The sequence below is a fragment of the Mustela lutreola genome, chromosome 13, assembly GCF_030435805.1.
Source record: "Mustela lutreola isolate mMusLut2 chromosome 13, mMusLut2.pri, whole genome shotgun sequence".
Taxonomy (NCBI): domain Eukaryota; kingdom Metazoa; phylum Chordata; class Mammalia; order Carnivora; family Mustelidae; genus Mustela; species Mustela lutreola.
Genome location: NC_081302.1, coordinates 53,554,196 through 53,577,628, shown reverse-complemented (window position 1 = coordinate 53,577,628; position 23,433 = coordinate 53,554,196). Strand labels below are relative to the sequence as shown.

At 42.9% G+C, this 23,433-nt stretch overlaps 1 protein-coding gene across 2 annotated transcripts in view; it reads left to right on the top strand.

Moving 5' to 3' along the window:
• Window positions 1–23,433, top strand: part of VWA8 (von Willebrand factor A domain containing 8) — a 333,728-nt gene that overhangs the window by 284,687 nt on the left and 25,608 nt on the right. For both annotated transcript variants that reach the window (XM_059144521.1, XM_059144520.1), the window contains 3 exons: window positions 5,169–5,277; window positions 8,411–8,567; window positions 14,839–14,947. In XM_059144521.1, coding sequence (XP_059000504.1) covers window positions 5,169–5,277; window positions 8,411–8,567; window positions 14,839–14,947 — 375 coding nt within the window. The remainder of the gene's footprint in view (window positions 1–5,168; window positions 5,278–8,410; window positions 8,568–14,838; window positions 14,948–23,433) is intronic.

Genomic DNA, 23,433 nt, shown 5'->3' with positions numbered 1-23,433 from the left:
CCCCCAAAATGCCTTTGAAAACCCTTTGGCAGATGCGCTAGAGAAATATATTCCTATGAGTATAATGGCATTCATAAAATGACACAAAATTGGAAAAACCTCCAAAATGCCTTTTTTTTTTTTTTTAAAGTAAGAGCCCTGGGATTTTGTGGTATGTATTTCTCGGAATAAATCAGGTCTGGGCTGATGATTGTTTTTGTCAAGAATTTGTCAATTTTGAAACACCTTTAGATTCTTGGGATTAGTCCATGGCTGCCTTTTTGTTGGCAATGTAACCAATGCCCTCTCCTGTGCCTGGGAAGACACAGGTGGTAAAGAACATTCCAGTTCCTTTCTGCCCAGAGGTTTCATAGCCAATTTTCTACCTCCCTGTTGCCCATTATAGCTGTCTTCATAGCTCCAAGAGCATGATTTCAGAAGTCACTGAAAGGGGCAATTTGAGAGGCTTTTTCTTTTGTCTTATGCCATCATTTTTAGTATTTGTTCTTTTTTTTTTTTTTTTTTAATTTGATAGAGACACAGCAAGAGAGAGAATACAAGCAGAGGGAGTGAGAGAGGGAGAAGCAGGCTTCCTGCCTAGCAGGGAGCCCGATGTGGGGCTCAATCCCAGGACCCTGGGATCATGACCTGAGCCGAAGGCAGACGCGTATTGACTGAGCGATCCAGGCACCCCTAAGTATTTGTTCTTAAAAGGCTCTTTGCTTATACCAGAATATCTGGATTGTAGGAAATACTAAAGAAGATAACTCATTTTCGATTAAAATAAAGTGACTAGACACATAGAATTTACTTTCTGTTTTTCTTCTGAAGTTCTTTTATTTATTTTTAAACAAGGTACCTGAATATACACACACATGCACACGCACGCACACACACACACACACTCACACCCCAAAGTGAGGAATGATGCTTAGAAAGGTTATTGAAATAATGCTGTCATTGTTCAGACCATTTTTGGAACTTCATCTTTTAGAATTGGCCTAAAGAAGAGTCACAGCTCTTGTAAGTAAACTAGTCTCATTATTATATAAGCGTACCTGGTTTTGACTAAAACCCTAGCTTGAGCACGGTATACACCAGATTTGGAATCAGAGCATCCTGACACTAGGTGGGATGGTAGAAATAATTTAGTCCAGCCCCCTTAGTTCCTGATGAGAAAGTTGAGGGCTAGAAAAGTTAATTAACTTGCTAAAGAATACATAACAAGTTAGCAGATAATTTACACCAGACATCAACTCTATCCTCTGGCTGTTTATTAAAAATCAAATTTAGTTTTAACACATAGTTGCCACCATTAAAGATATTAAAGAATCTTTCACTGTCTACGGGACTCTGTAGATCCTTCCAGAAGCAGTCCAGAAGTGTTTTGAGCAGTGATGATATTGTTGTAATAAATGCTTCTTTTAAAAAGCTTATATTCTTATTATAGTAAATATATCTGTATATGTTAAGTTCCATTATATTTGTTTTAAAAAAACCGGTTGTATATGGAACCAGAAAAGACCTCGAATAGCCAAAGGGATATTGAAAAAGAAAGCCAGCGTTGGTGGCATCACAATTCCGGACTTCAAGCTCTATTACAAAGCTGTCATCATCAAGACAGCATGGTACTGGCACAAAAACAGACACATAGATCAATGAAACAGAATAGAGAGCCCAGAAATAGACCCTCAACTCTATGGTCAACTAATCTTCGACAAAGCAGGAAAGAATGTCCAATGGAAAAAAGACAGCCTCTTCAATAAATGGTGCTGGGAAAATTGGACAGCCACATGCAGAAAAACGAAATTGGACCATTTCCTTACACCACACACAAAAATAGACTCAAAATGGATGAAGGACCTCAGTGTGCGAAAGGAATCCATCAAAATCTTTGAGGAGAACACAGGCAGCAACCTCTTCGACCTCAGCCGCAGCAACATCTTCCTAGGAACAACACCAAAGGCAAGGGAAGCAAGGGCAAAAATGAACTATTGGGATTTCATCAAGATCAAAAGCTTTTGCACAGCAAAGGAAACAGTTAACAAAATCAAAAGACAACTGACAGAATGGGAGAAGATATTTGCAAACGACATATCAGATAAAGGACTAGTGTCCAGAATCTATAAAGAACTTAGCAAACTCAACACCCAAAGAACAAATAATCCAATCAAGAAATGGGCAGAGGACATGAACAGACATTTCTGCAAAGAAGACATCCAGATGGCCAACAGATACATGAAAAAGTCCTCCATATCACTCAGCATCAGGGAAATACAAATCAAAACCACAATGCGATATCACCTCACACCAGTCAGAATGGCTAAAATCAACAAGTCAGGAAATGACAGATGCTGGCGAGGATGCGGAGAAAGGGGAACCCTCCTACACTGTTGGTGGGAATGCAAGCTGGTGCAGCCACTCTGGAAAACAGCATGGAGGTTCCTCAAAATGTTGAAAATAGAACTGCCCTATGACCCAGCAATTGCACTATTGGATATTTACCCTAAAGATACAAACATAGTGATCCAAAGGGGCACGTGCACCCGAATGTTTATAGCAGCAATGTCCACAATAGCCAAACTATGGAAAGAACCTAGATGTCCATCAACAGATGAATGGATCAAGAAGATGTGGTATATATACACAATGGAATACTATGCAGCCATCAAAAGAAATGAAATCTTGCCATTTGCGACAACATGGATGGAACTAGAGCGTATCATGCTTAGCGAAATAAGTCAAGCAGAGAAAGACAACTATCATATGATCTCCCTGATATGAGGAAGTGGTGATGCAACATGGGGGCTTAAGTGGGTACGAGAAGAATAAATGAAAGAAGATGGGATTGGGAGGGAGACAAACCATAAGTGACTCTTAATCTCACAAAACAAACTGAGGGTTGCTGGGGGGAGGGGGTTTGGGAGAAGGGGGTGGGATTATGGACATTGGGGAGGGTATGTGCTTTGGTGAGTGCTGTGAAGTGTGTAAACCTGGTGATTCACAGACCTGTACCCCTGGGGATAAAAATATATGTTTATAAAAAATAAAAAATTAAATTTAAAAAAAACGGTTGGACTGTAGTTATAACTTTTAAATAAATTTCTAAAATTAGCAACAAAGTAAAACCCTACCCCAGTTCTTAAATGTTCCTTGTTTTTGTCATTTCTCATGGAGAACATCTGATGCTACAAGAGCTCCAAACAGTATCTACTGGGCTGAAACAAGATTGTCCTTGTGCTGGGCTGTGAAATAGCTAAGTGAAATAACCATTACCCACATGTGGTTATTTAAATGTTAAATTTAAATTTATATATAAAATTTAATTTTAATTAAAGTTTAAAATTCAGATTCTCAAGTACTCAGTAGCCACATTGAACTAATAGCCACCATATTAGACACTGCAGATGTAAACATTTCCATCAACAAAGAGAATTTAATCAGTTAGTGCTGGTCTAGAATTCTTACAGCCAATATACATATTTTAATTTACTGCTTATCTATTATATTACCTCTGGACAAGTTAGAAAGTGAGGATAAGTTCTGGGAAAATTTTTTCAAAATATTTGTTCTCTAGATGTTTCTAGCTATTCTGCATAGCTTAATTTTAAAAAGGAGAAAATACTTATTTTGACCCATTTTTAGCCATGATTATGTGTGTGGAATTCATATCAATTGTTATATGATAGCTAACTTTTCTTGAAGTATGCTAAAATTGTGGCCAAAACTCTTGTTGGTGTTGCCAAAGCTATTGGCAGAGATCTCTTTATGATGTTGTAACTTTTGAAATTAACTAGTCTGGACAGAGACAAAGGAAGTTATGTTGAATTCATTCTTAATAACCATTTATTTGCAAAGACTCCAAATTACTTGCCTACCTTCATTAATCCAACACCTAGAATGAAAGTCCAGGCACGAACAAGGAGTGGGTCAGCTCTAAGAGCGATCTGGCATCAGGCTTTGGGTCCATTTGCAAGCCCCCGGCTCTGCCCTTCACAGTTAGAGAACAGTGACCAATCCCCAGTGGCTTTTGTAGGCCTCGCGGTACTTTGCATGATGTCCTGCCAGTGCGTCTTCTCTAAGTGTTATTGGACAAATAAAGGAATATTTGATCTGGTCTGCCCTGAAAATCATTACAGTTGGCAGCCAGCTCTTAGGATTCATGAAGTGGGATTGCTTTGAGTTCTTTTTATTGTCAAATGACATCTATTGGAGTCACTTAGTAGGGTTGGAATTCTTGGGTGATTACCAGTCCTTTTGGTGAATCTCTGCCGAATGCAGTTAATGACCAGTGAGCCAGAGGAGGGCTAAAATGCAGTTTATTCTCTTTGCCATTACAGGAACAGTAAATCCAGTTCTAAAGTAAAGCTGAATTAGGAAAGCTACAAAATACCATAATAAAATTACAGAGGGTCTGGAAAATAAATAAGCAGTCTTTCGTGTCTCTATGTATAGCTATGTCACTGAAGCATACATAGATACATTTTCTATTTTTCTTTTCCATATATTTTACACAAAGTATTTCTCAGAAGAGTGGGATTTCTTCAAAAATTAAATAGGTAAACATATATCCTCTTACTTGTCTGGAACAGCTGGGCAGTGATCCTTTTAAACCATCTGGGGGGTGTCGGTCTCTGGTGAGATCCACTCTCCCTGCTTCTGGTAGGTATTGTTCCTTGTATAGATCCTGGAGGCATGTTCTGCACCAGGAAAATTCTGAAACTGTAACTCAGTCCAGTTTCTTCTCTTTTTAAGGAATTTTTAAAAAAATTAAATGTCTCCTTCCCAACTAAATGGATGTTAAACCTGATAAAAGTCCTTGGCCGGGGTGCCTGGGTGGCTCAGAGGGTTAAGTCTCTGCCTTCAGCTCAGGTCATGGTCTCAGGGTCCTGGGATCGAGGCCCGCGTCGGGCTCTCTGCTCAGCAGGGAGCCTGCTTCCTCCTCTCTCTCTGCCTGCCTCTCTGCCTATTTGTGATCTCTCTGTCTGTCAAATAAATAAATAAAATCTTTAAAAAAAAAAAAAAAAAGAAGAAGTCTTTGGCCAGACACCAAAAGCATCTGCTGTGTTCTGTGGCCTGAAGTTAGAAGATACCTTAAGGGTTTAGGAGAAAAGAAATCTTCTTTCTATCCTTGCAGTTTCTGGTGTTGGACATGAGAGAGTGATAATGTCTCAATCCTTCATTTGTAGATAACAATCAACAGAGACAGCGGTGAAGATGTGAGCTCCCCCAAACACGGGAAGGAGGACCCAGACAACATGCCCCACGTGGGCGGCAATACGTGGGCTGGAGGAACAGGTTGGTAGCATGGGCATCCTTGGGGCCGAGTGTCCTGAGACTTCCCAGGCCCAAGGACACTGCACATCACCTCTGAGAAGGCTCAAGGACCACTTGCCTTCCCTGCCTCCCCGCTTAGTCAGATGGACTGTGCCTTTGCCCTGCATCCCGGCATGATATCAAGGCATGGAAAAACTCTGCCTTTGGAGTCCTACAGACTCTGCCACCCTGTACCCAAGACTGTTCTGATCCTCCCGTCACTGCCACATCAGGAAAAGGGGGAAATGAGAGCTGCCTGACAAGGTTGTGGTGAGGATTACACGAAATTATGATCGTAAAGTGCTGAGCATGGGACCTGGTCTGGAGAATGTGTTCGTTAAAAATGTTAAGCCCTTCTTTTAAATTCCATGCACTTGGGATCACGCCGGCAGTCTATAGTAAATTCTTTCTTGAGCAGCTGACTTGGAAGAGAAATGGGCCTTGCCTTCCACATCTCAGAAGTGAGTATGTTGAGGATGCAGGGTTTTGAGATAAGAGAGTGGGCTGCAGTTTGAGCCAACGGCTGTGGCCCATTCCTTCCTCTTGGCTGCCTGGCGGGAGCATTGTTCCATGCCTGCTGTCTTCCTCTTTCCTCTGCGGCAGCTGGGACAGACAGACACATCTGCTGGGCTGCAGGAATAGGGCCAGACTGTGTGTGCACTGTCTGATCTTATCTCGGCTGGGAGCCGTGTTGGCCTGAGCTCCATAGTTCACCTTCCCTGAGGATGCTGTGTGCCTCTTGGCCTTGACAGCCTCGGGAGGAAATGGGTCTCTGTGCTGAGACAATGCGCTATCAAAAAGGCCTGGAGACTTCTTGCCTATTCTGTTTATTCATCAAGCATCAGCTTTAAAGAAAGCGTATTTTTAGAAATGTCCTTTGATCTTGAAATTAGTGTCAAGCCAGCAGGACTTAATCCATATGGAATGCATTGTGGAACGAGTAGGCCAGATGTAGGTTTTTTCCCAGCGGTAGACTACTCTGGAGCAGAGGTTCTCGCTTTTTATTCCATTTGAATCTGTTAGCTCACCTTGGTCCAGATTGAAGATCCTGCTTTTGTTTCCCTCGGCCTTTATTTTTCTATCGAATTTTTTTTGCTTCAAATTCTTTTTCGGTCTGCCATTCCCTCTCAGAATTTTCTATGTGGAGCTTAGCTCTGACCCAAGTCACCTGATCCCTCTTTCATCATCAGAGCACCTCCCTTGCTTATATTCTCCCATATCTTTGGAGCTGATTTAGGGTGTTCAAGATTAGCTTCAAGACTATGCCTTGAAGTTTAGAACCCCTGACCAGCAATTTCATTTAAGTAGTACAAATTAAAGGCTCTGAGAAGCAGAGGTCATGAAGAGCTCCCCACTCACACCCTCTCTACCCACTGGTGGGAGGGACCCTCTGAAGGTTCCCATGACTCATGTTGAATATCACTCATACCAGACTCTGAACAGTTGTGGGTACTTTCCTCTTCACCAAAACTGATGTCATCTCAGCGCCCAGGAAATGTTAAGTGCTAATCTGTGACCCACCCATGCCTAAGAGGAACTTCCTATAGGAAGGAAATCAAGTCACAGAAACAGCTTTTCTGTCTCTGGAGCTCATTGTCATTGTCCAGTTTCTGGTCCCCTCTGCCTCCAGGATGTCACTGAGTGGGATCCAGGAATCACAGACGCCTAAGAGGGAATTTTCCGCCCCTAATTTCTAAAGAAGAGTGAAATCAGATGTGCTCAAATCGAAGGGTAAACATATGATCATTAATGGGCTGTTCTCATGGTATTTCCCAGAAGGAAGTGACCTGCCTGACCCTGGTAAGGGACCAGTGCTTACTGAATTTTACTTTTAATTTATCACACTGATGAAGGCCCCAAGGGAGAAAAGATAAATGTAACATTATTTAACCAAAAGCCTAAAAGCTTTCAAAATTTCCACTTTATGCAACTCAGAAATGACCTCATTCTCTGTGACCAGAAGTTGTCTAAATAATAATAGTAAGAGCAACCACTTGCATAGTTCTCATTTTGCTTCAGATACTGTTCTAAGCATCGTAGCCCCGTGGCAAATGCCAAGAAGTAAATCATGTTAGTATCTCCATTTTACAGCTGAGGAGACTGAGACACAAAAAAGTTAAGGAACTAACTTCAAGGGCAGACAACTAATGGATGGGAACAGGATTCAAATTCAGGCAGTCCAGTTTAATTGTACAATGTTCTGCCATGTAACAGTAGTATACAATGATATGCTATGTTACGTTACTGTCCCTCCAACGTTAGTTCTCTTCTCAGTGCCCACGTTATGTGTGAATAAACAAAAGAAACTGACTGCTAGTATTTTAATCATTATAAAGCAGAGGTAATAAACTGGTAGCCCAGAGGCCAAATCTAGCCAATATTTGTATTTTGGGGGTCAGCACAGTACTTTAAAATAAGTTGAATTTGAAAATATTGAGACAAGGCAAGCTTTGTCTAGCCAGCCAGAGTCCTCCCCACTTCTTAGAGTGTTGCCTACCTGGTCTTCCAGGCATTTAACTTATATTTACAATGTAAACAGTTTATACAATGTTATACAATATACACTTACCAGCATGTAGACTTGAGTTTATATTGGAAAAGCTGTTCTGAAACTGACAGTACGGAAAGCTAACTATATCCTCTATCTGAGCGTCTATCTCTTATTTTAGGGAAAAGTAAGGTAATATGTGAGGGATGTGGAGTTTTGCTCATTTAATTAACAAAGGCATCCCAAGTTGTCTGTGGTGTTCAAGCTGCTCTTATAGGAATAGATAAGATATAATCCCACCCACATAGGGTTAGTGAGAAAAGAATAAAATAAATATTAAAGGTAATAAATAGTGGCCAGCAATGATCACTGTGATGTGAAGTCATCCGGTGAGGTGTCCTGGAATGTGGGCTGACCCTTGAAATATGGATAAACTTTGGCTGGATGGAGAAGAGAAAAGGCACCTGAAAGGGGCGTACCCTTTGTTTCCAGAAGAAAGGTCATTTGAATATTTAATTACTCACTAGGTACAGTTAACATGCTTCATGAAACTGCTTTCAAACCACCATCTGACTTTTGTCTTGTGGCGTGGATGAGACCACCTGGATTTTCCTGGTTTCCTTCCAGGGGGAAGAGACACCGCAGGTCTGGGTGGCAAAGGAGGTCCATACCGGCTGGATGCAGGCCATACTGTGTACCAGGTGTCAGAGGCTGAGAAGGACGCGGTTCCCGAGGAGGTGAAGAGAGCCGCCAGAGAGATGGGCCAGAAAGCCTTTCAGCAGCGGTGAGTGGCTGCCGCTGCTCAGGCAAGGTGGTCATGGTGGTGCTGAGAGGCAGCCGACCCCGAGCAGCCCCGAGCCCTCGGGTTCTTTACCTTGCACAGCACAAACAGACCCATAGAGCCCACCTCCCCAGCAGAGACAGTGCAGTGAACATAATGCCTTTTTCTCTTTGTTTGACGTAATCAGTTCAGTGCATTGATCACACATCACTGAGTGGGAAAAGGAGCGGAGCCCATGAGAAAGGAAACCCAAAAAGACTGCTCTTCAGAGAAATTAAAGTTCAGATGCCTCCATCCACATCCATTCCTAGGTCCCAAAGGGAAGTTAGAAAACTATAGGCGTGGTTCCCTTACTGTCCTCAGATGTGTAGGTGTGTAGGGAGCGGGACTCAAAAACACGCACACTCTTTAGGGCCACAGTCACGTGGTAGGGAGGCCGCGCCCCCTGCCGGTGTAGACAGGGTTAAGTCCGTGAGCTGAGGCCTGAGCTCAGCCAGGCTTTGGATCTTCCAGGAAGGGAATCCTAAATGAGCAGGATAATAAGCATAGGGTCTGTGGCGGAGAGAGCCACCTTGCCTATCCAAGAGAAAGGGTTCCAGCTGGGGGGGTTGAACGTGGAGTCCCTGTCGATGGGTGGAGGCCTTGAAATGCAGAACCATGAGCCTATGGCTTTTAGATGATCCGGAACCCATCTGGGCCACTTGGATTGGAACCATCTAAAAAATAAGAATCCACGTTGTGCTTTCACTAGACATTCACATGTGTTCTTTAGCTAAAGGCCAAGAATACCAAAGGCCGGACAGTACCTCCTGCGGGAGTGAGGGAATTGGTAGTGGTTTGGGAGGCAGCTTTACATTGTGCTCAATGGAAGGGGCTGGGTGCCCTTAGAAAAAAGCATGCTTGTGTGTGTGCTGTGTGTGGTGTGTGTGTGTGTGTGTGTGTTATGAAGTTCCTCCCACGTACAACATCTGGTATTACATTACACACTGTGCTTACACATCCTGCAAGTAAACAACATAGAACAATAGGAACAAGAATGCAGGCCCCTCCTGCCACACCCTCAGGAAAGCCAGGGAGCAGTGGGAGCCTGTGTCTCCAGCAGGTAAATAAGGGTCCCCCCCCCCCAGCCATTCTGCTGGCTTCCCAGGAGCCCTGAAACAATGTATTTACCCTCAGTGTGCCCGAGTTGGCTCTCGCGGAGATGGGTGACTTTCCTCTCTCCTCCTCCCAAAGAAGTTAGGGGACAAATACCTATGTTAGAAATGAAAGCAGTTTAAACTTCTCAAAAAAAAGTGGGAGGTATACAAAAGATCTTGTTCGAGTTCGGAGACTGCTCAACATTCCTTATAAGCAGTGAAACATCCGTTTAGGGAAAGAAGTAAAACATGAGCTATGCCTCATTCTCCCATCCCCGACTGAGTTCCTAGGGTTGCCAGGCTCAGAGTGGTTTCAGTTTTTGCACAAGTGGACAGATACAGTGCTTTGACACACATAGCTCACAGGGAGACAGAAAGACCTTTCAGTAGTGCTTGGGCACGAGCGTACAACCCCTCCTCTGATTTCCACAGTAGGGATAGGGGACCTGGTTCTATGCACCACCGCCCTGCAGTGGGGAAGAAGTCAAGGAGCATTTCTGATAATAAGGCGACTAAATTTAGTGGCTGTGGGAGAGGAAAGGGGAGAAACGGGGGGGGGGGGGGGGTGGTAAGAAAACTAAACACGTCTTCTAATTACTGCAGAGAAGAATCTAGTCCAAGTAAAAGAGAAGACCATAACGTGGTTGAAAGACAGGAGGTAAGCAGGAGTATGAAAAAGGGGGGAAGAAATAAAAACACATGGAAATCCTGAGAAGCTCAGGGCATAGCAAAACACAGAGAGCAAAGAGGGTGCTTTCTACTTTCATGGAATAAATACTCCTATTTGATAAGTATCCAGTTTAGTACTGCTGAAGAATCTCTTTAGCTTTTTATTATGAAACTTTTTATTTTATTTTATTTTATTTTATTTATAAGAGAGAGAGCAAGCAGGAGGAGCAGCAGTAGAAGGAGAGGGAGAAACAGGCTCCCTGCTGAGCAGGGAGCTCAATGCGGGACTCTATCCCAGGACTCTGGGATCATCACCTGAGCTGAAGGAAACTTTTCAAACATAAATAAAAGGAAAGAGAAACATATAGAGAACCCTATGGACCTGTTCTAGCTTCAGGAAGAAAAATCTGGCTCCACTCCCAGTCCCTACCCCTGGGTTGTTTTGAAGCTAATCCAAGATATCCTGTCTTTTCACTGTAAATATCTTAGAGTATATCTCTGAAAGATAAGAACTCTCTAAAAAAATAAAAACATACAATTCATCTATCATATCTTTAAAAAGTAATAATTCTTCACTATGATCAAAGAGTCTGTATTAAAGCTCTTTTGCAACTCTCAGCATATGTAGAATGAGGTCAGGTCCCTCCTTTTGTGTCCTCTTTCTCCACGCTCCTTATCACTGTTTCACACTGTATTATTATTTGTATGAAGATTTGATTGCATCTCCACTGACTTTTAGTCCCTTGAGGGCAGGGGATTTTGTTCTCTGATACATCCCCAGCCCCTATACCTTGAACCCAGTGCACGGCAAACACCCATGCACACATGTGGAATGAATAATGCACAACTGAATACCGATGCTTTGTTCAGAACCTGGAGGATACTTAATTGAGAAACTGGCTAAAACCAGGCTGGGTGGGGGATGGCTGAAATGAGTGATGGGGATGAAGGGGGGCTCTTGCCCTGATGAGCACCAGGTGATGTATGGAAGTGCTGAATCACTATGTATTATACACCCGGAACCAATATAACACCGTTTGTTAACTAACTGGAATTAAAATAAAAACTTGAAAAAAAAAAACTGGCTGAAACCAGAGTGACAGCCAGACCCATCCATTAGTCTCGAGGTCCCCCATATTGCCTTAAAGAGCTTAATACTACTGATAGGCTCTTGTTATCATCAGAATAGCCTCTAGTTAGCATTCGTTTGTGTCTGGATTCCAGTCCATACCTCTTCCCATACTCAAGAATTGACTGAAACCACACACCCAAAACTAATATTGCACTATTAATTAACTGGAATTTAAATTAAAACTTAGGGGGGGAAAAAGGATTAATTCGGGAAGACCCACAGAGGTAGACATGTGTAAGACATGCAGAAAGCAGGACAGAAACATTAAACCAACAAAACATGAAGGAAATTGATGGTGAGGTTTTTTCCCATGCCTCAAAGGGTGTTGGAGGTGGGCGCCAGCTCATGGAAGGTGTACCTATTACCATTTGTAAAACGAATCAGTCCTACCCATTAGGTCTCAGCTTAGGTTTGTTTTCCTCATAACTGATCCAAAATTATAGTATTTAAGTCTGACCTATAAGAAAAGTAAAATGAGAACGAAAATTCCCAGACTCTTACGTAACAATAAATATACCCTTTAAAAATATGCTGTGCCAACAAAATGCAGTTAGTCCACATAGATTACTGGGATGTGAAGCAGCTGTGCCCTGTAGTTTTGATCAAGGTTAAAGCAGCAAAAAGACATATTTCCAGCTAGTCTTGTGGGCTTTGCGAGTATTAGCACCAGGAAGCTTATCTGATCCAAGGGCTAAAATTTCCTATTTTCTTTCCCCGTTCCCCACGTCAGTCTTCATCTCTCAGAATTTATCAGCTTCGAACACCTTGTAGGTGATCTTTCTGAAAGCTGACACAACCTGGAATATGATTTCCAGATTTCTTCATAATTAAAACAGCATGTGGTGTGTTTTTGGGTGCAACATGATCACGCCAGAAGTAGCCTTATAAATGGGGCTGATTCTGATCTCACTACAAAGGCCGGTCTGCCCAAGGTGACCTACCAGTGACCTGACTCCTTTCCTGATGCACGCATGTGTGTGTGTATTTCCCCCACCCCTGCTAAGGACAAGCTATATCCACATTTTTTTTCTAACCTCCCTTTGGAAAAGTACTAATCTTCCTTCTTTGGGAAAGAGCATATTAGCTTCCTGTGTTTGACGGGGTGGGGAAGTAGCATATCCTGCAATGTTCATGGTGCCTAGCTTCTGTCAGCCTTGACACTTAAGACATAACTTAATCTAATGAAAATTTATAGAGAGGTTTAGGAGATTGCCTAAGCCAAACATAAGAGGTATTTTTAGGAGGTCAAGTCCTGTGCACGTATTCCTAGCTGTTCTTCAGAACAGAGAGTAAATTAGATTTAGAAGTGCCCCTTGGCGGGTCACCTTGGGAAACACCATTCAGCTATTATTTACCTTTTGATAGTCAGAGTTTTCAAAGTGCTATCTAACAGCATTTAGGCATTGTGCTAGGAACTGGAGATTCAAAGAAAAAGTGAGACTATTTCTTCTCCCAGAGGGATAGAAGAGAAAATATCCATGTAGTGAATCATATGTAGTAAATGTATTTTTTGTTAAATTTTTTGTTTAGTTCTACACACACGCACATGCGTATGTGTAGATCCGGATCTTAATATAAAACATACATCCCTCTGTGGAAAATAAAGTTTGAAAAACACTGTGATAGAGGGAAATAGACATATCTAGCGAAAGCCATCACGTGTGGAGGTTTCGCAGTGGGTATCTACAGAAGAGTCATGAATGGAAATGGTCAGGTTTACTGAAGGGGTCGAGCAGGACTTCAGGTGGAATCGTGCAAGCTGAGTTGGTATCAGCCAACCCCTCCAGGTGGTAGGGCAGGAATTGCAGATCTGCCCATGGCGGTGAGGGTCTAACATCATGCAATGCTAACAAGCAGCCAGCCCCCTGCCCTGTGTTGGCTGGATTCTCCTCAGTGCTTGGCCTGACACAGAGGAGTAGAGACCATTCACTGCCATTAAGCATTTGGGGTTTCTGTTCCAGCCCAAGAGGATAGATCTGCATTTGAGATAAGTGTTTCGGGTATGGACCTGGGATTCATACCTTCCAACACTGCGTGTGTGCATACACACACAGCAGTTTAGAAGACTGTGCTTCTTTCAATGTACGTTCATTAGTGCCTATCTGAGGATCAGCACCTTTACATGTATGGAAACTGACAGAAACATGTGATCAGATTAGTGTATTATGGCTACAACCCTGTAAAACCCAAGAGAGCCTCACTCGGTAAAAGAACCTTCTCCTTATGATTAGTTTAAGATGCTGCATTTTAAATATTCCTGAGTCTTATTTTTATTTCAGTCATTCATTTAATTCCATTTTGAGCACCTGTTAAGTGCGAGGTACCATGCTGGGTGCTATACGCTAACAATGAGACTCAGTCCTTCTCATAAAGGTGCCTTGCTGGGAAGACAGGCAGCCGATGGATAAAGCAGGGGGAGGAAATGCTCTGATAGTGAGAAGCATAATGGGCTGAGGCCTCTGAAGACAGATCTGGGATTAGTGCAGGCTTCCTCGAGGTGGTCCTCATTGATCTGACTCTTGAAGAGAAAGTGGGAGTTACAGGCAAAGAGGCAGAGAAAGGAAGTACCCAGTCGGGGAGCAGCCCAGGCAGGAGCCAGGAGGTGAGTGTGCCATGTTCAGGGGTCTCTAAGTGCACTGGCGGGGGCTGCAGTGGAAGCTAATGAGGAAGAGTGATGCGCTAGCAGGATAGGACTTCAGAGCCACAGTCACATGAAAACACAATTATCCTGTTAAAAGCACACAGCAACTTCAGAAGACTCTTGTATTCTCCATAGCAACACATTAAAATACATTCTCTGGGCCTGAACTGTTATCTTGGTCAACCAAATATCTGCCCTTGGTCTCTAAAGGCAACCCACGGAGCTCTTCTAGGAACCTGCCACATGAACTGACCAGCTGCCAGCACTATGACGCGTCTTTGGGATCCGGCACTGGTTTGCCCTAGAGCTGACTCACTGGTTCATGAGAGCCGATTGTTTGCCTTTCTTTCCAAGTCAGTGCTCAGCGATCTTACTGTTAGTAGCCTGGAATTGATCAGGAGGAGAGTATCTACACCACATAAATCAGCAAATACTATACATCAGGGCTATCTGGTTGTTTGGTTCACTTTGTTTTGTTTGTTCTAGAAGGCTCCCAGTTCACCATGTACCGGCCCACCGGTGGACTTTTTCTTTCTTTGAAACTCCTAGCTGGAGACATTCCTTCTCGCCTTTTCTCCTCCAGGGCACCCTCAGTGTCCAAGGACTATGCTACAGTTCTGGCAGCAGATGAATGGAAGTAAAAGACCACATGTACATGATTTCAGCTGTTATCTTTTCTTCTCCCTCTGGTTTCAGGTTAAAGGAGATCCAAATGAGTGAGTATGATGCCACAACGTATGAAAGGTTCTCAGGTGCTGTCCGACGGCAGGTGCACTCCCTCCGAGTCATCCTGGATAATTTACAGGTAATCCTCCCACAGTGGACTAAGAAAATAATCTGGGTCCAAAGCTGGACCCACCCCAAAACTACTCGAGAAAGTTATCCAAACCCTAATCAGCCAGTCAGAAAATACTAATGCCAAAATGTTTGAGTGAGACTGTGAGTAATTCCATGGCCTTCTCAGGTGAGTTCTCCAAGGAAGAACATTTGACCCCACCTGTCCTGTCCAGAATAATTTGACGCACAACTCTAGAAGACACTGGACTTCCCTGATTCCCCTCCTAGAAGATCTGTGAGCATCCCACCTTAACAAGAAAGTCATAGATAGAATTCTTGTCCTACAAATCATTGTACTGTCATGGACTAGAGAGACAGAGGAGCATTTTGGGTCATCTAGACCATGCACTCTTTGTGTCTCCTGGCATCTCCTCCTGCGTTCCCCCTACCCCTGTTTTGCCTGCCATTTTTTTAGTTTTAGACTGTGCTGTCTCAGAATCAGTTAATACTGCTCTTGCCCCCCTTAAAATGCTAATTAAGATGCTTCAGGATTTCCCAAACAAAGATTTGTTATTTGAAGAATTTGCTTTAAAAAAAAATCCATGGGCAAATTGTGTGAACAAAGTTAACATGGAATGATTTTTTTTTTTCCCAGCAAAGACACTCACTGTACCAGTTCTTATCACCCTAGGCATTGAGGCAGCTTCTGGGTAATCTCAAGGGCAAGGCAAGAGGTGAAAAAAAAGCGAAAATGAGTGGTTCAGAGGAGATGAGGTTGGTGAGAGGCTGTGTTCATGCTAAGACTGAACAATGAGTGCCTGAGTTAGTCATTCATTTCTGAAGTTCTTAACATTAGGGATAGAAAAAAAATGCAGTCCCTCCTCTCAAAGAAGGAACTCAATGACAAAGAGGCAAACGGTTTCTCACTTTCTATAGAGAAGTATATGCACAATGCTATGGAAAGCACGAAGGAGGGCTTCGTGGCGAATGTGATGCTTGAGTTCACACTTGAACGATGCTAAGGATTTTCTAGATGGTTGAGGAGTCAGGGCATTGCAGACATAGGACACAGGGTGTACAAGTCCAGGCTGTTCAGTGGGACTGAGAAGAGCCTGTGTATGGTAGGAGACAGTGTCAAAGAAGGCTATCAAAACTTTAGGGTGCCTGGGTGGCTCAGTCAGTTGAGCGTCCGGCTCTTGATTTCGGCTCAGGTCATGATCTCAGGGTCTTGAGATCAAGCCCTGTGTCTGGCTCCACACACAGCAGGGAGTCTACTTGGGATTCTTTCTCTCTCCCTCCACTCTGCCTCTGTCCTCTCTCTCTCTCTCTCTTTCTCTAATTAATTAATTAATTAATTGGTCTTTTGAAAAAAATCACAGAGACCAGATCACAGTCTGGCCATGGATTCCATGATTACATGCAGACAACACAGAGTGTTACCCTGTGTACAAATGGGCCATCCAATGATTCACAGCATCAGAGAGGAATACGAGAATACATTTTTTAAAGATTTTTTATTTATTTATTTGACAGAGAGAAAGATCACAAGTAGGCAGAGAGGCAGGCAGAGAGAGAGGGGGAAGCAGGCTCCCTGCTGAGCAGAGAGCCCGACACAGGGCTCCATCCCAGGACGCTGGGATCATGACCTGAGCTGAAGGCAGAGGCTTTAACCCACTGAGCCACCCAGGTGCCCCACAACAATACATTTTTAACTGAAAGAATGAGAATCCTTATCTGTTATTAGTTCATGTCTTGATTGGTATTCACTGGGCACCAGGCTCTAGTTACTTCTACAAGCACCACCACATTTAATTCTCACAGCAGCCCTTTAAGATAAATGATACTATGTTCACCAAGTCAGCCAAAGGAAGAAAAGGTAGACCCACTACTGTGACTTCTTCAAGTAGGCCACCCGTCAAGCCTAGGTTAGAGTTAGGGTTGCCATTAAGGAATGACTCCTGCTAAAGCCCACAGTGATGAGACCAGTTTCAGAAACAGTATCCAGTTTTGCTTCCCATCTTCAAAGAGAGATGTGCAAGAAAATCGCAAAGGGCTCAAAGAAAAGCAACAAATACAATTAAAGGGATAGAAAATAAGAAATAGACTCCTATTTAAAAAAAAAAAAAAACAACCATAAGCTGCTTGGGGTTAATAACTTTCTAGATATCCTCAAATAGAGTAACTTAATTATTTCAAGGATATTTTTATTCTCTTCTTCCATGAAAATCTGAAAAAGAGAAACTAGGCTTAAATAATAGCAAGAAAGAGTTTTAAGATAGACGAAAGGGAATAAAAATGATGTGATCCTCAGAGGAGAACCTAAAATTGTTGTAGAACTACCATCTCTCCAAATCTTCACAAGTAATACAAGCATGTTAATACTAGCAAGCATTTACTGAGCAATTCCCATGTGCCAGACATTATGCTGGATGCCTTACGTTACCACAGCATTCTCACAGTCTCTTCCATCATCGCCGTCATCGTTGTCTCTTAGTGACTAAGAGCGTCAGCTCTGGGGCCTGACAGCCCAGGTTCTGGAAGATGCAGATAATAGGACAGATAATAGGGCAGGTATGCAGATTGCCTCAGATGATACACGCAGACCATTTAAAAGAATGCCTAGCATGCAGCGCTCTCTGCAGAAGAATTTGTCTCATCCTTACTTCCCTAGTTTTTGCTCTTCTTCATCAGCCTGGGCTGCAAGCCAGACACCCAGTCACCTCCTTTACATCCATTTCTTGTGTTGGTGAGTCCTTACGACAACCAGTAATAGCTATTTTCTACATTGGATAGATACGGAAGCTGAGGCATGTAACCCGTCTATTCTCACAATCTTCTGGAATGTAGCTACTTTGTTCCCACTTTGTACTGAGGGAACTGAAGAGTAGAAAGATGATGAGACTCTGCCTGGATTATGTGACCCGTGAAGCAGGTATCTGAGTCCAAAGCTTAGGTCCCTGTTATCTCTTAGGCCTCTGTTATCTGCTGCCAACTATGCAATTCCATGAAAAGAATCATTCTCACATATACTCATAAAGCATTTTGCATCATTATCCAGATACCAACTTTGCATTGTCAAGTGTTTCCACTTTTTTTTTTTTTTTAAATCCACAGATATGTTATTCTTGGGGTCTTCTAGTCTTCCACGTAGACAGATAGTGCTACTTCAAAACACAGCTACTGGCCAAGGGTAGACAGGGCCTCAGTGGAATATGAGTCTTTAGATTGTAACCAAAACAAGAAGGCTTTGTTTGGTTCCCCTTTTGCCACCGTCTGCCAGTCCTGTGTGGCTCTGATTGACTAATAGCTCCCAGCTGTGCTGAGGTTGCTGTGGAATCCCGGTAACCATGGGTGTTTCCTTGGTGAACAGCAGAACGTCTAGCCAGGAACTAGCAAATCATCATTTGTGATGACTTCTCAAAGTATGGCTTCAAGCCTATGCGCGGGCTCCGGACAGCAGGGCTGAGATGTGAGGAAAAGGAGTGTTGTTGTCACTCCTGTTACAATGCCTGCTCCAACACATGTGTCTATTGCAACTCCTGGCTTTCTCAATTAAGATCGCCGTCACCGGTGACCTCCCGTTGCTTCTTGACTGGATTCTATATGGGATATCAAAGGGTCCGGGGAATTGGACGTTTTAGGAATCAATAGCAAAAATTGTCTTATTAGAACAGAGTCTGTCTTAACTTCAGTTGTGCTTGGTTCAGAATCTGAATGTCTGATGCCAGCAATCCCTGACAAAAGAAAATATCCATTCCACAAAAAGCCACTGATTGTAATCATCTCTTCTCTCTAGCATTTTGCTGATGTACAATCAGTAATTTCATTCTCAGGCTAAACGAAATTAGCCTTTCTCTGATTGCTTTGACTAGCATGATATCTCCATGAACCAGCAATTATGTTCTTTTTTTTTCCCTTGAGCAGTTCGAAATGAGCTTAGGCTGAGATAAACGGTGTTTTTGAACATTGATGTGTGATGTGCACTGTGCTAGGGCACTGGAGCCCCAGAGATTCACGGGATGCCATCCCTGTCCTCAAGAAGGCTATAGTTCTGGGGAGTAGGAAAGACGGGCACCCAAACAGATCATTTCAGTTGAGTATGGTAGGTGTCTAGGTAAACAGATGCAGAGAAGGCAGTGGAACCAAAGGAGAGGGGTTCTAGGAGAGATTTGCCAGGAAAGGATACATGAGCTGGCTCTTGAAGGGTACATGAGTATTCATCAGTTAAAGGAAAGAGTAAATGATGCCCCAACAGAGAACATGGTACGGACAAGGGCATGACACTGAGGTCTGAGGTGTGAGCCGATGGCTGATCTCAAGTGGGAGCAAGATTCCACTTAGTGGGGCGCCTGGGTGGCTCAGTGGATTAAGCCTCTGCCTTCGGCTCAGATCATGATCTCAGGGTCCTGGGATCGAGTCCCGCATCGGGCTCTGTGCTCAGCAGGGAGCCTGCTTCCTCCTCTCTCTCTCTCTCTGCCTGCTTGTGATCTCTCTCTGTCCAATAAATAAATAAAATCTTTAAAAAATAAAAAATAAAATAAAATCTTCGGGAAAAAAAAAAAAGATTCCACTTAGTGTAAAATGCACCCAAGGACTTGGAGCTAAGAGGCAGGTCGGTGCCAGGCAAAGAATTTAGACTTCATTCTGAGCACCCACTTTGTTCATATGTAAAGAATGGAAAGCATTTCCCCATTCCCTTTATTTAATTAATAATAACTGCATTTCATCCAGTAGACATTTGTTGAATATCTCTTTTGCCTAAGATTTCTTGCCTTCAATGACTAAGGAAAAAAAATACATGTGTAGTTGTAATAGAAGACACAATATGGTAAATGGCACAGGGGTATTTTAAATAAAGTGCCATGTTATGTAGATAAATGTGTGATCAATTTCTAGACTGTGCAGTTAGGGAAAAAGAGGAAATGCCTTTTGAGCTGGGCCATGAAGGATGAGCATGGTTTCGATGGCAGCTCTTCTCAGGATGGGGATGGAGGAACAGTCTTGACCAGAGCTTCTCAAACCTTCCTTGGAGAGAGGCCAGGTTTTGTTCATTGACCTTGAACTAATGCTTTTATAAAATAAAATAGAAATGAACTCCTGAAGAAAAGATGTAAAAATGAACATACAAGATACAAACCCGTATTATTTAATATTAGATTCAGCAAACATAAAAGCACTCTGTCAAATAGCCATGCCATTTTTAAATGCTTGCTGTTCACTTCTGTAACTTATTTCCTCATGGATCAGTAGCAAGTGTTTACTCACCAAGGGCAGTCTGCATAGCTCTGGTCTAGATGGAAGGAACCTATGAGCAGAGGAAGAAGCCTTGAATACAAGGCTGTTTGGGGAATGACAACAGTCCAGAAGGACTAGAGTTCAGAGTTTGGGGATGGAGCTGGGGACAGTGGATAGCAGGAGAAAAAAACGAGGGGAAGCTGAACCCCCAAGGGCCTTGAGCACCGTGCTGACTGTATTCCATAATCAGCAAGGAGTGTGACCATGCCTGAGAAAGGGAGTTGTAAAGTTGCACCTTCTTTAGGAGGCTTCTTAACCATGGAGAGAGAAAGTATGGTAGAAGAGAGAAGTGGGGAAACCCTGAAATGAAATCATTAAAATTACTTTCAGTATCCAGGTAAGAAGTGATAAGAACCTGAGCCAGAGTCATGGAAGTGAAAATGGAAAGGACAGGACAGTTTGAAGGTAGGAAGGGAAGACAGTGACTGATTGAATGTGAGGTGAGGGGAATGGTGAGGTTTTCAAGCCCTAGAGAACAGCAATAGGGAAGTCAGGAAGAGGAGAGGCTTGTGGAGAAAGCAGATGTTTGGTCTGGATGTCCTGTTTTCTCACTCCTGGGACACCTACTTTAAAATGTCAAGCATGATATTGAAAGATTTTAAGACGTGAATCTGGAGTTCAGGGGCAAGGTTAGGACCAGAGAGGTTGCGTATCTGTATATATATCTATGTCTACATTTTTAAGGTCATCTGTATGGGGCAACAACCCAAGCCGAGAGAAAAGGTGTGTTGGCTAATGTGAGAGTACAGAGCAAATGGAGAGGAAAGGTGGAAACGGCCACATCAGGGCACGTCTGCATTTCAGGGAGAACAGGAAAATGCCAGTTACTCTTCTTAGCACACAAATGGCTCATCACTCAGTACCTGACCTTAGTGGCCCCTGAGGGAGAACTTCAACCAAGTGCAGCCTAAAAGTACAGTCCTGACTTCCAGGCTGCTTGAGCTCAGTCTTCACCAGATGACTATGAACATGTTAAAATAGCAAAATGTTGTAAATGGTGAAAACGCATATGACAGGAGAAATTAGGGAAGAATGCATGTGACATGCAAGAAGCTTTGAGGAATTTTTGCTAAAGGGAGTGTGATGAGACCCTATGAATGACAGTACTAGTGACAACTCAGAAACCTCCCTAAGAAATAGCATTACTAGCCAGGAAGTGCATGAAACCCAGTAGAATCACATCGGTCTCCCTTACACAGAGAGGCAGGGAATGGAAGCCAGAGCCCTCAAGCCGGTGAGGAGCAGATCACTTCATCTCCGTGTGGTCATGGCCAAGCAGCAGCAGTTTGAAGGCAGCAACACCAAGAGCAGTGGGGGTGGGGAAGTCTCGATTTTAGGCCGTGGCTACAACAGACAGAAGGCTGGAGAGGGAGTAACACTGGGGAAGGGGCCAGACCAGTTAACTTTATACTTGGCTTGAAGATGAGATCAGACAAATGCCAAGTGGGCCCCTTGTGATGGCTTTTCCAAACCAAAGTAAGAAATGATGTGGAGATGACGTCCTCATGCTGTGACAGTCCACAGTTCCAGCTCTTTTCCCTACTGAGTTCCTGAGTTAAGTAGTGTAGATTCAATTCAGGTAAGAATGCCAGTTAAGATCTTGAAGGAGAGCTCTGGTTATAACGAATTGGCAAGTCAATGCGAGCAAGGAGAGTCAGATCCCAGTCTGTTCCCAAATGGTTTTTATAAAGCCGTCTCATCATTCAAGAGTAGGGACACCCACGAACAAAGTAACATGGGATCTAAGAGAGGATTCTGCAGTGAGGTAGAGTGACATGCATCCAAGATGTAGGGGAAGGTGATGCTGCTGGGCTAGAGTATTTTCTTCAGAAAACACCAGAGTTCTCGAAAACATCTGCTTTGTGCTCTCACAACAAAGAAACTTGAAGTATGTGAAATAAGGCATGGATTTTTTTTTTTTTTTTTTAAAGTCTGGCTAAGAAGCAAGCAGGAATAATAAGGGAGTTGAATGCAACAAGGAAAGATTATTTTAAAAAAGAAAAAAAAAAACTAAAAATACAATCCCAAAACTGAAATTTACATTCAAAGTAGAAGGAACAGACTCAGTCTAGTCTTCAGGCTAAGTACTAACATACTTAGTTGTTACTCCAGAGTTGTTACTCCAGACTGTAGAGGCAGTAAAGAGATAAAAACCAAAAGAAAGCTGATCAATGAAAGCTAACACACCACACCAGGAGCCCTCCTGAGAAGCAGGAACCTTGGCACACCGTGAGCGTTAGTAAATGCATGCCGAATGAGCCAGTGATATTCCCAGAGAGGACCTAAAAGAACTCATAAACAGTAATCAGAATAACAACAACAACAACAACAAACTGTACTGGGCTAAAGACAGTCCCAGCTCTGTGGACGAAAAACATTTCGCTGAGGACCCAGCGAAAGTAATCCAAAGAGAGAGTGCCTCACCGCAGCCTCACGGAACGCTAACATTTCCAAAACAAAGAAAATATCCTAAAAGCAGCCCAGCAGACAGAAAACAAGCTATCATTAGAAAAAATGTAATCTTATACTAGTTGTCTCTGAAATGTTGAATGCCTGAAGATAGTGAAAAAACATCTGCAGGATTTGGGGCACGGGGGTGGGGGGTTGGGGATGTGAGCTGAGAATTCTGTACTCACCAAAGTACAAGGAGATCAGAAAGACACTTTCAGATATTCAGAGACTTTAAATATATGTCACTTAAGTACTCTCTTTGAAAATAATTGTGAGGTAAATATGTAGACGCACACATACATATATAAAAAATAAGCATATGTGTTTAAATATGCAGCCAATGAGAAAGGGAATTAGAATTCCTTTTTTTTTTTTTAAGATTATTTATTTATTTCTCAGAGAGAGAAAGCACAAGCAGGCAGAGTGGCGGGCAGAGGCAGAGGAAGAAGCAGGCTCCCCACTGAGCAAGGAGCCCGATGCGGGACTTGATCCTAGGACCCTGGGATCATGACCTGAGCTGAAAGCTGAACTTAAAACTGACTGAGCTACAAGAAGTATTTAGTGATGATCATCTATATGTCTTATTCTGTAGAATGTATGTGCTTTCTATAAAAATTGCCACTTAAATCTTTCTAATTTCCTCATTAAATAAATTGTGAAGGCATAATAGAAAATCGGCTTACTTGTAGAGTTTGCAGATAAAGGAAGTCCTGATTAACCACAACCCAGATAAATAAAGACTTAAGATTAAACAGAATACTTTCAGTG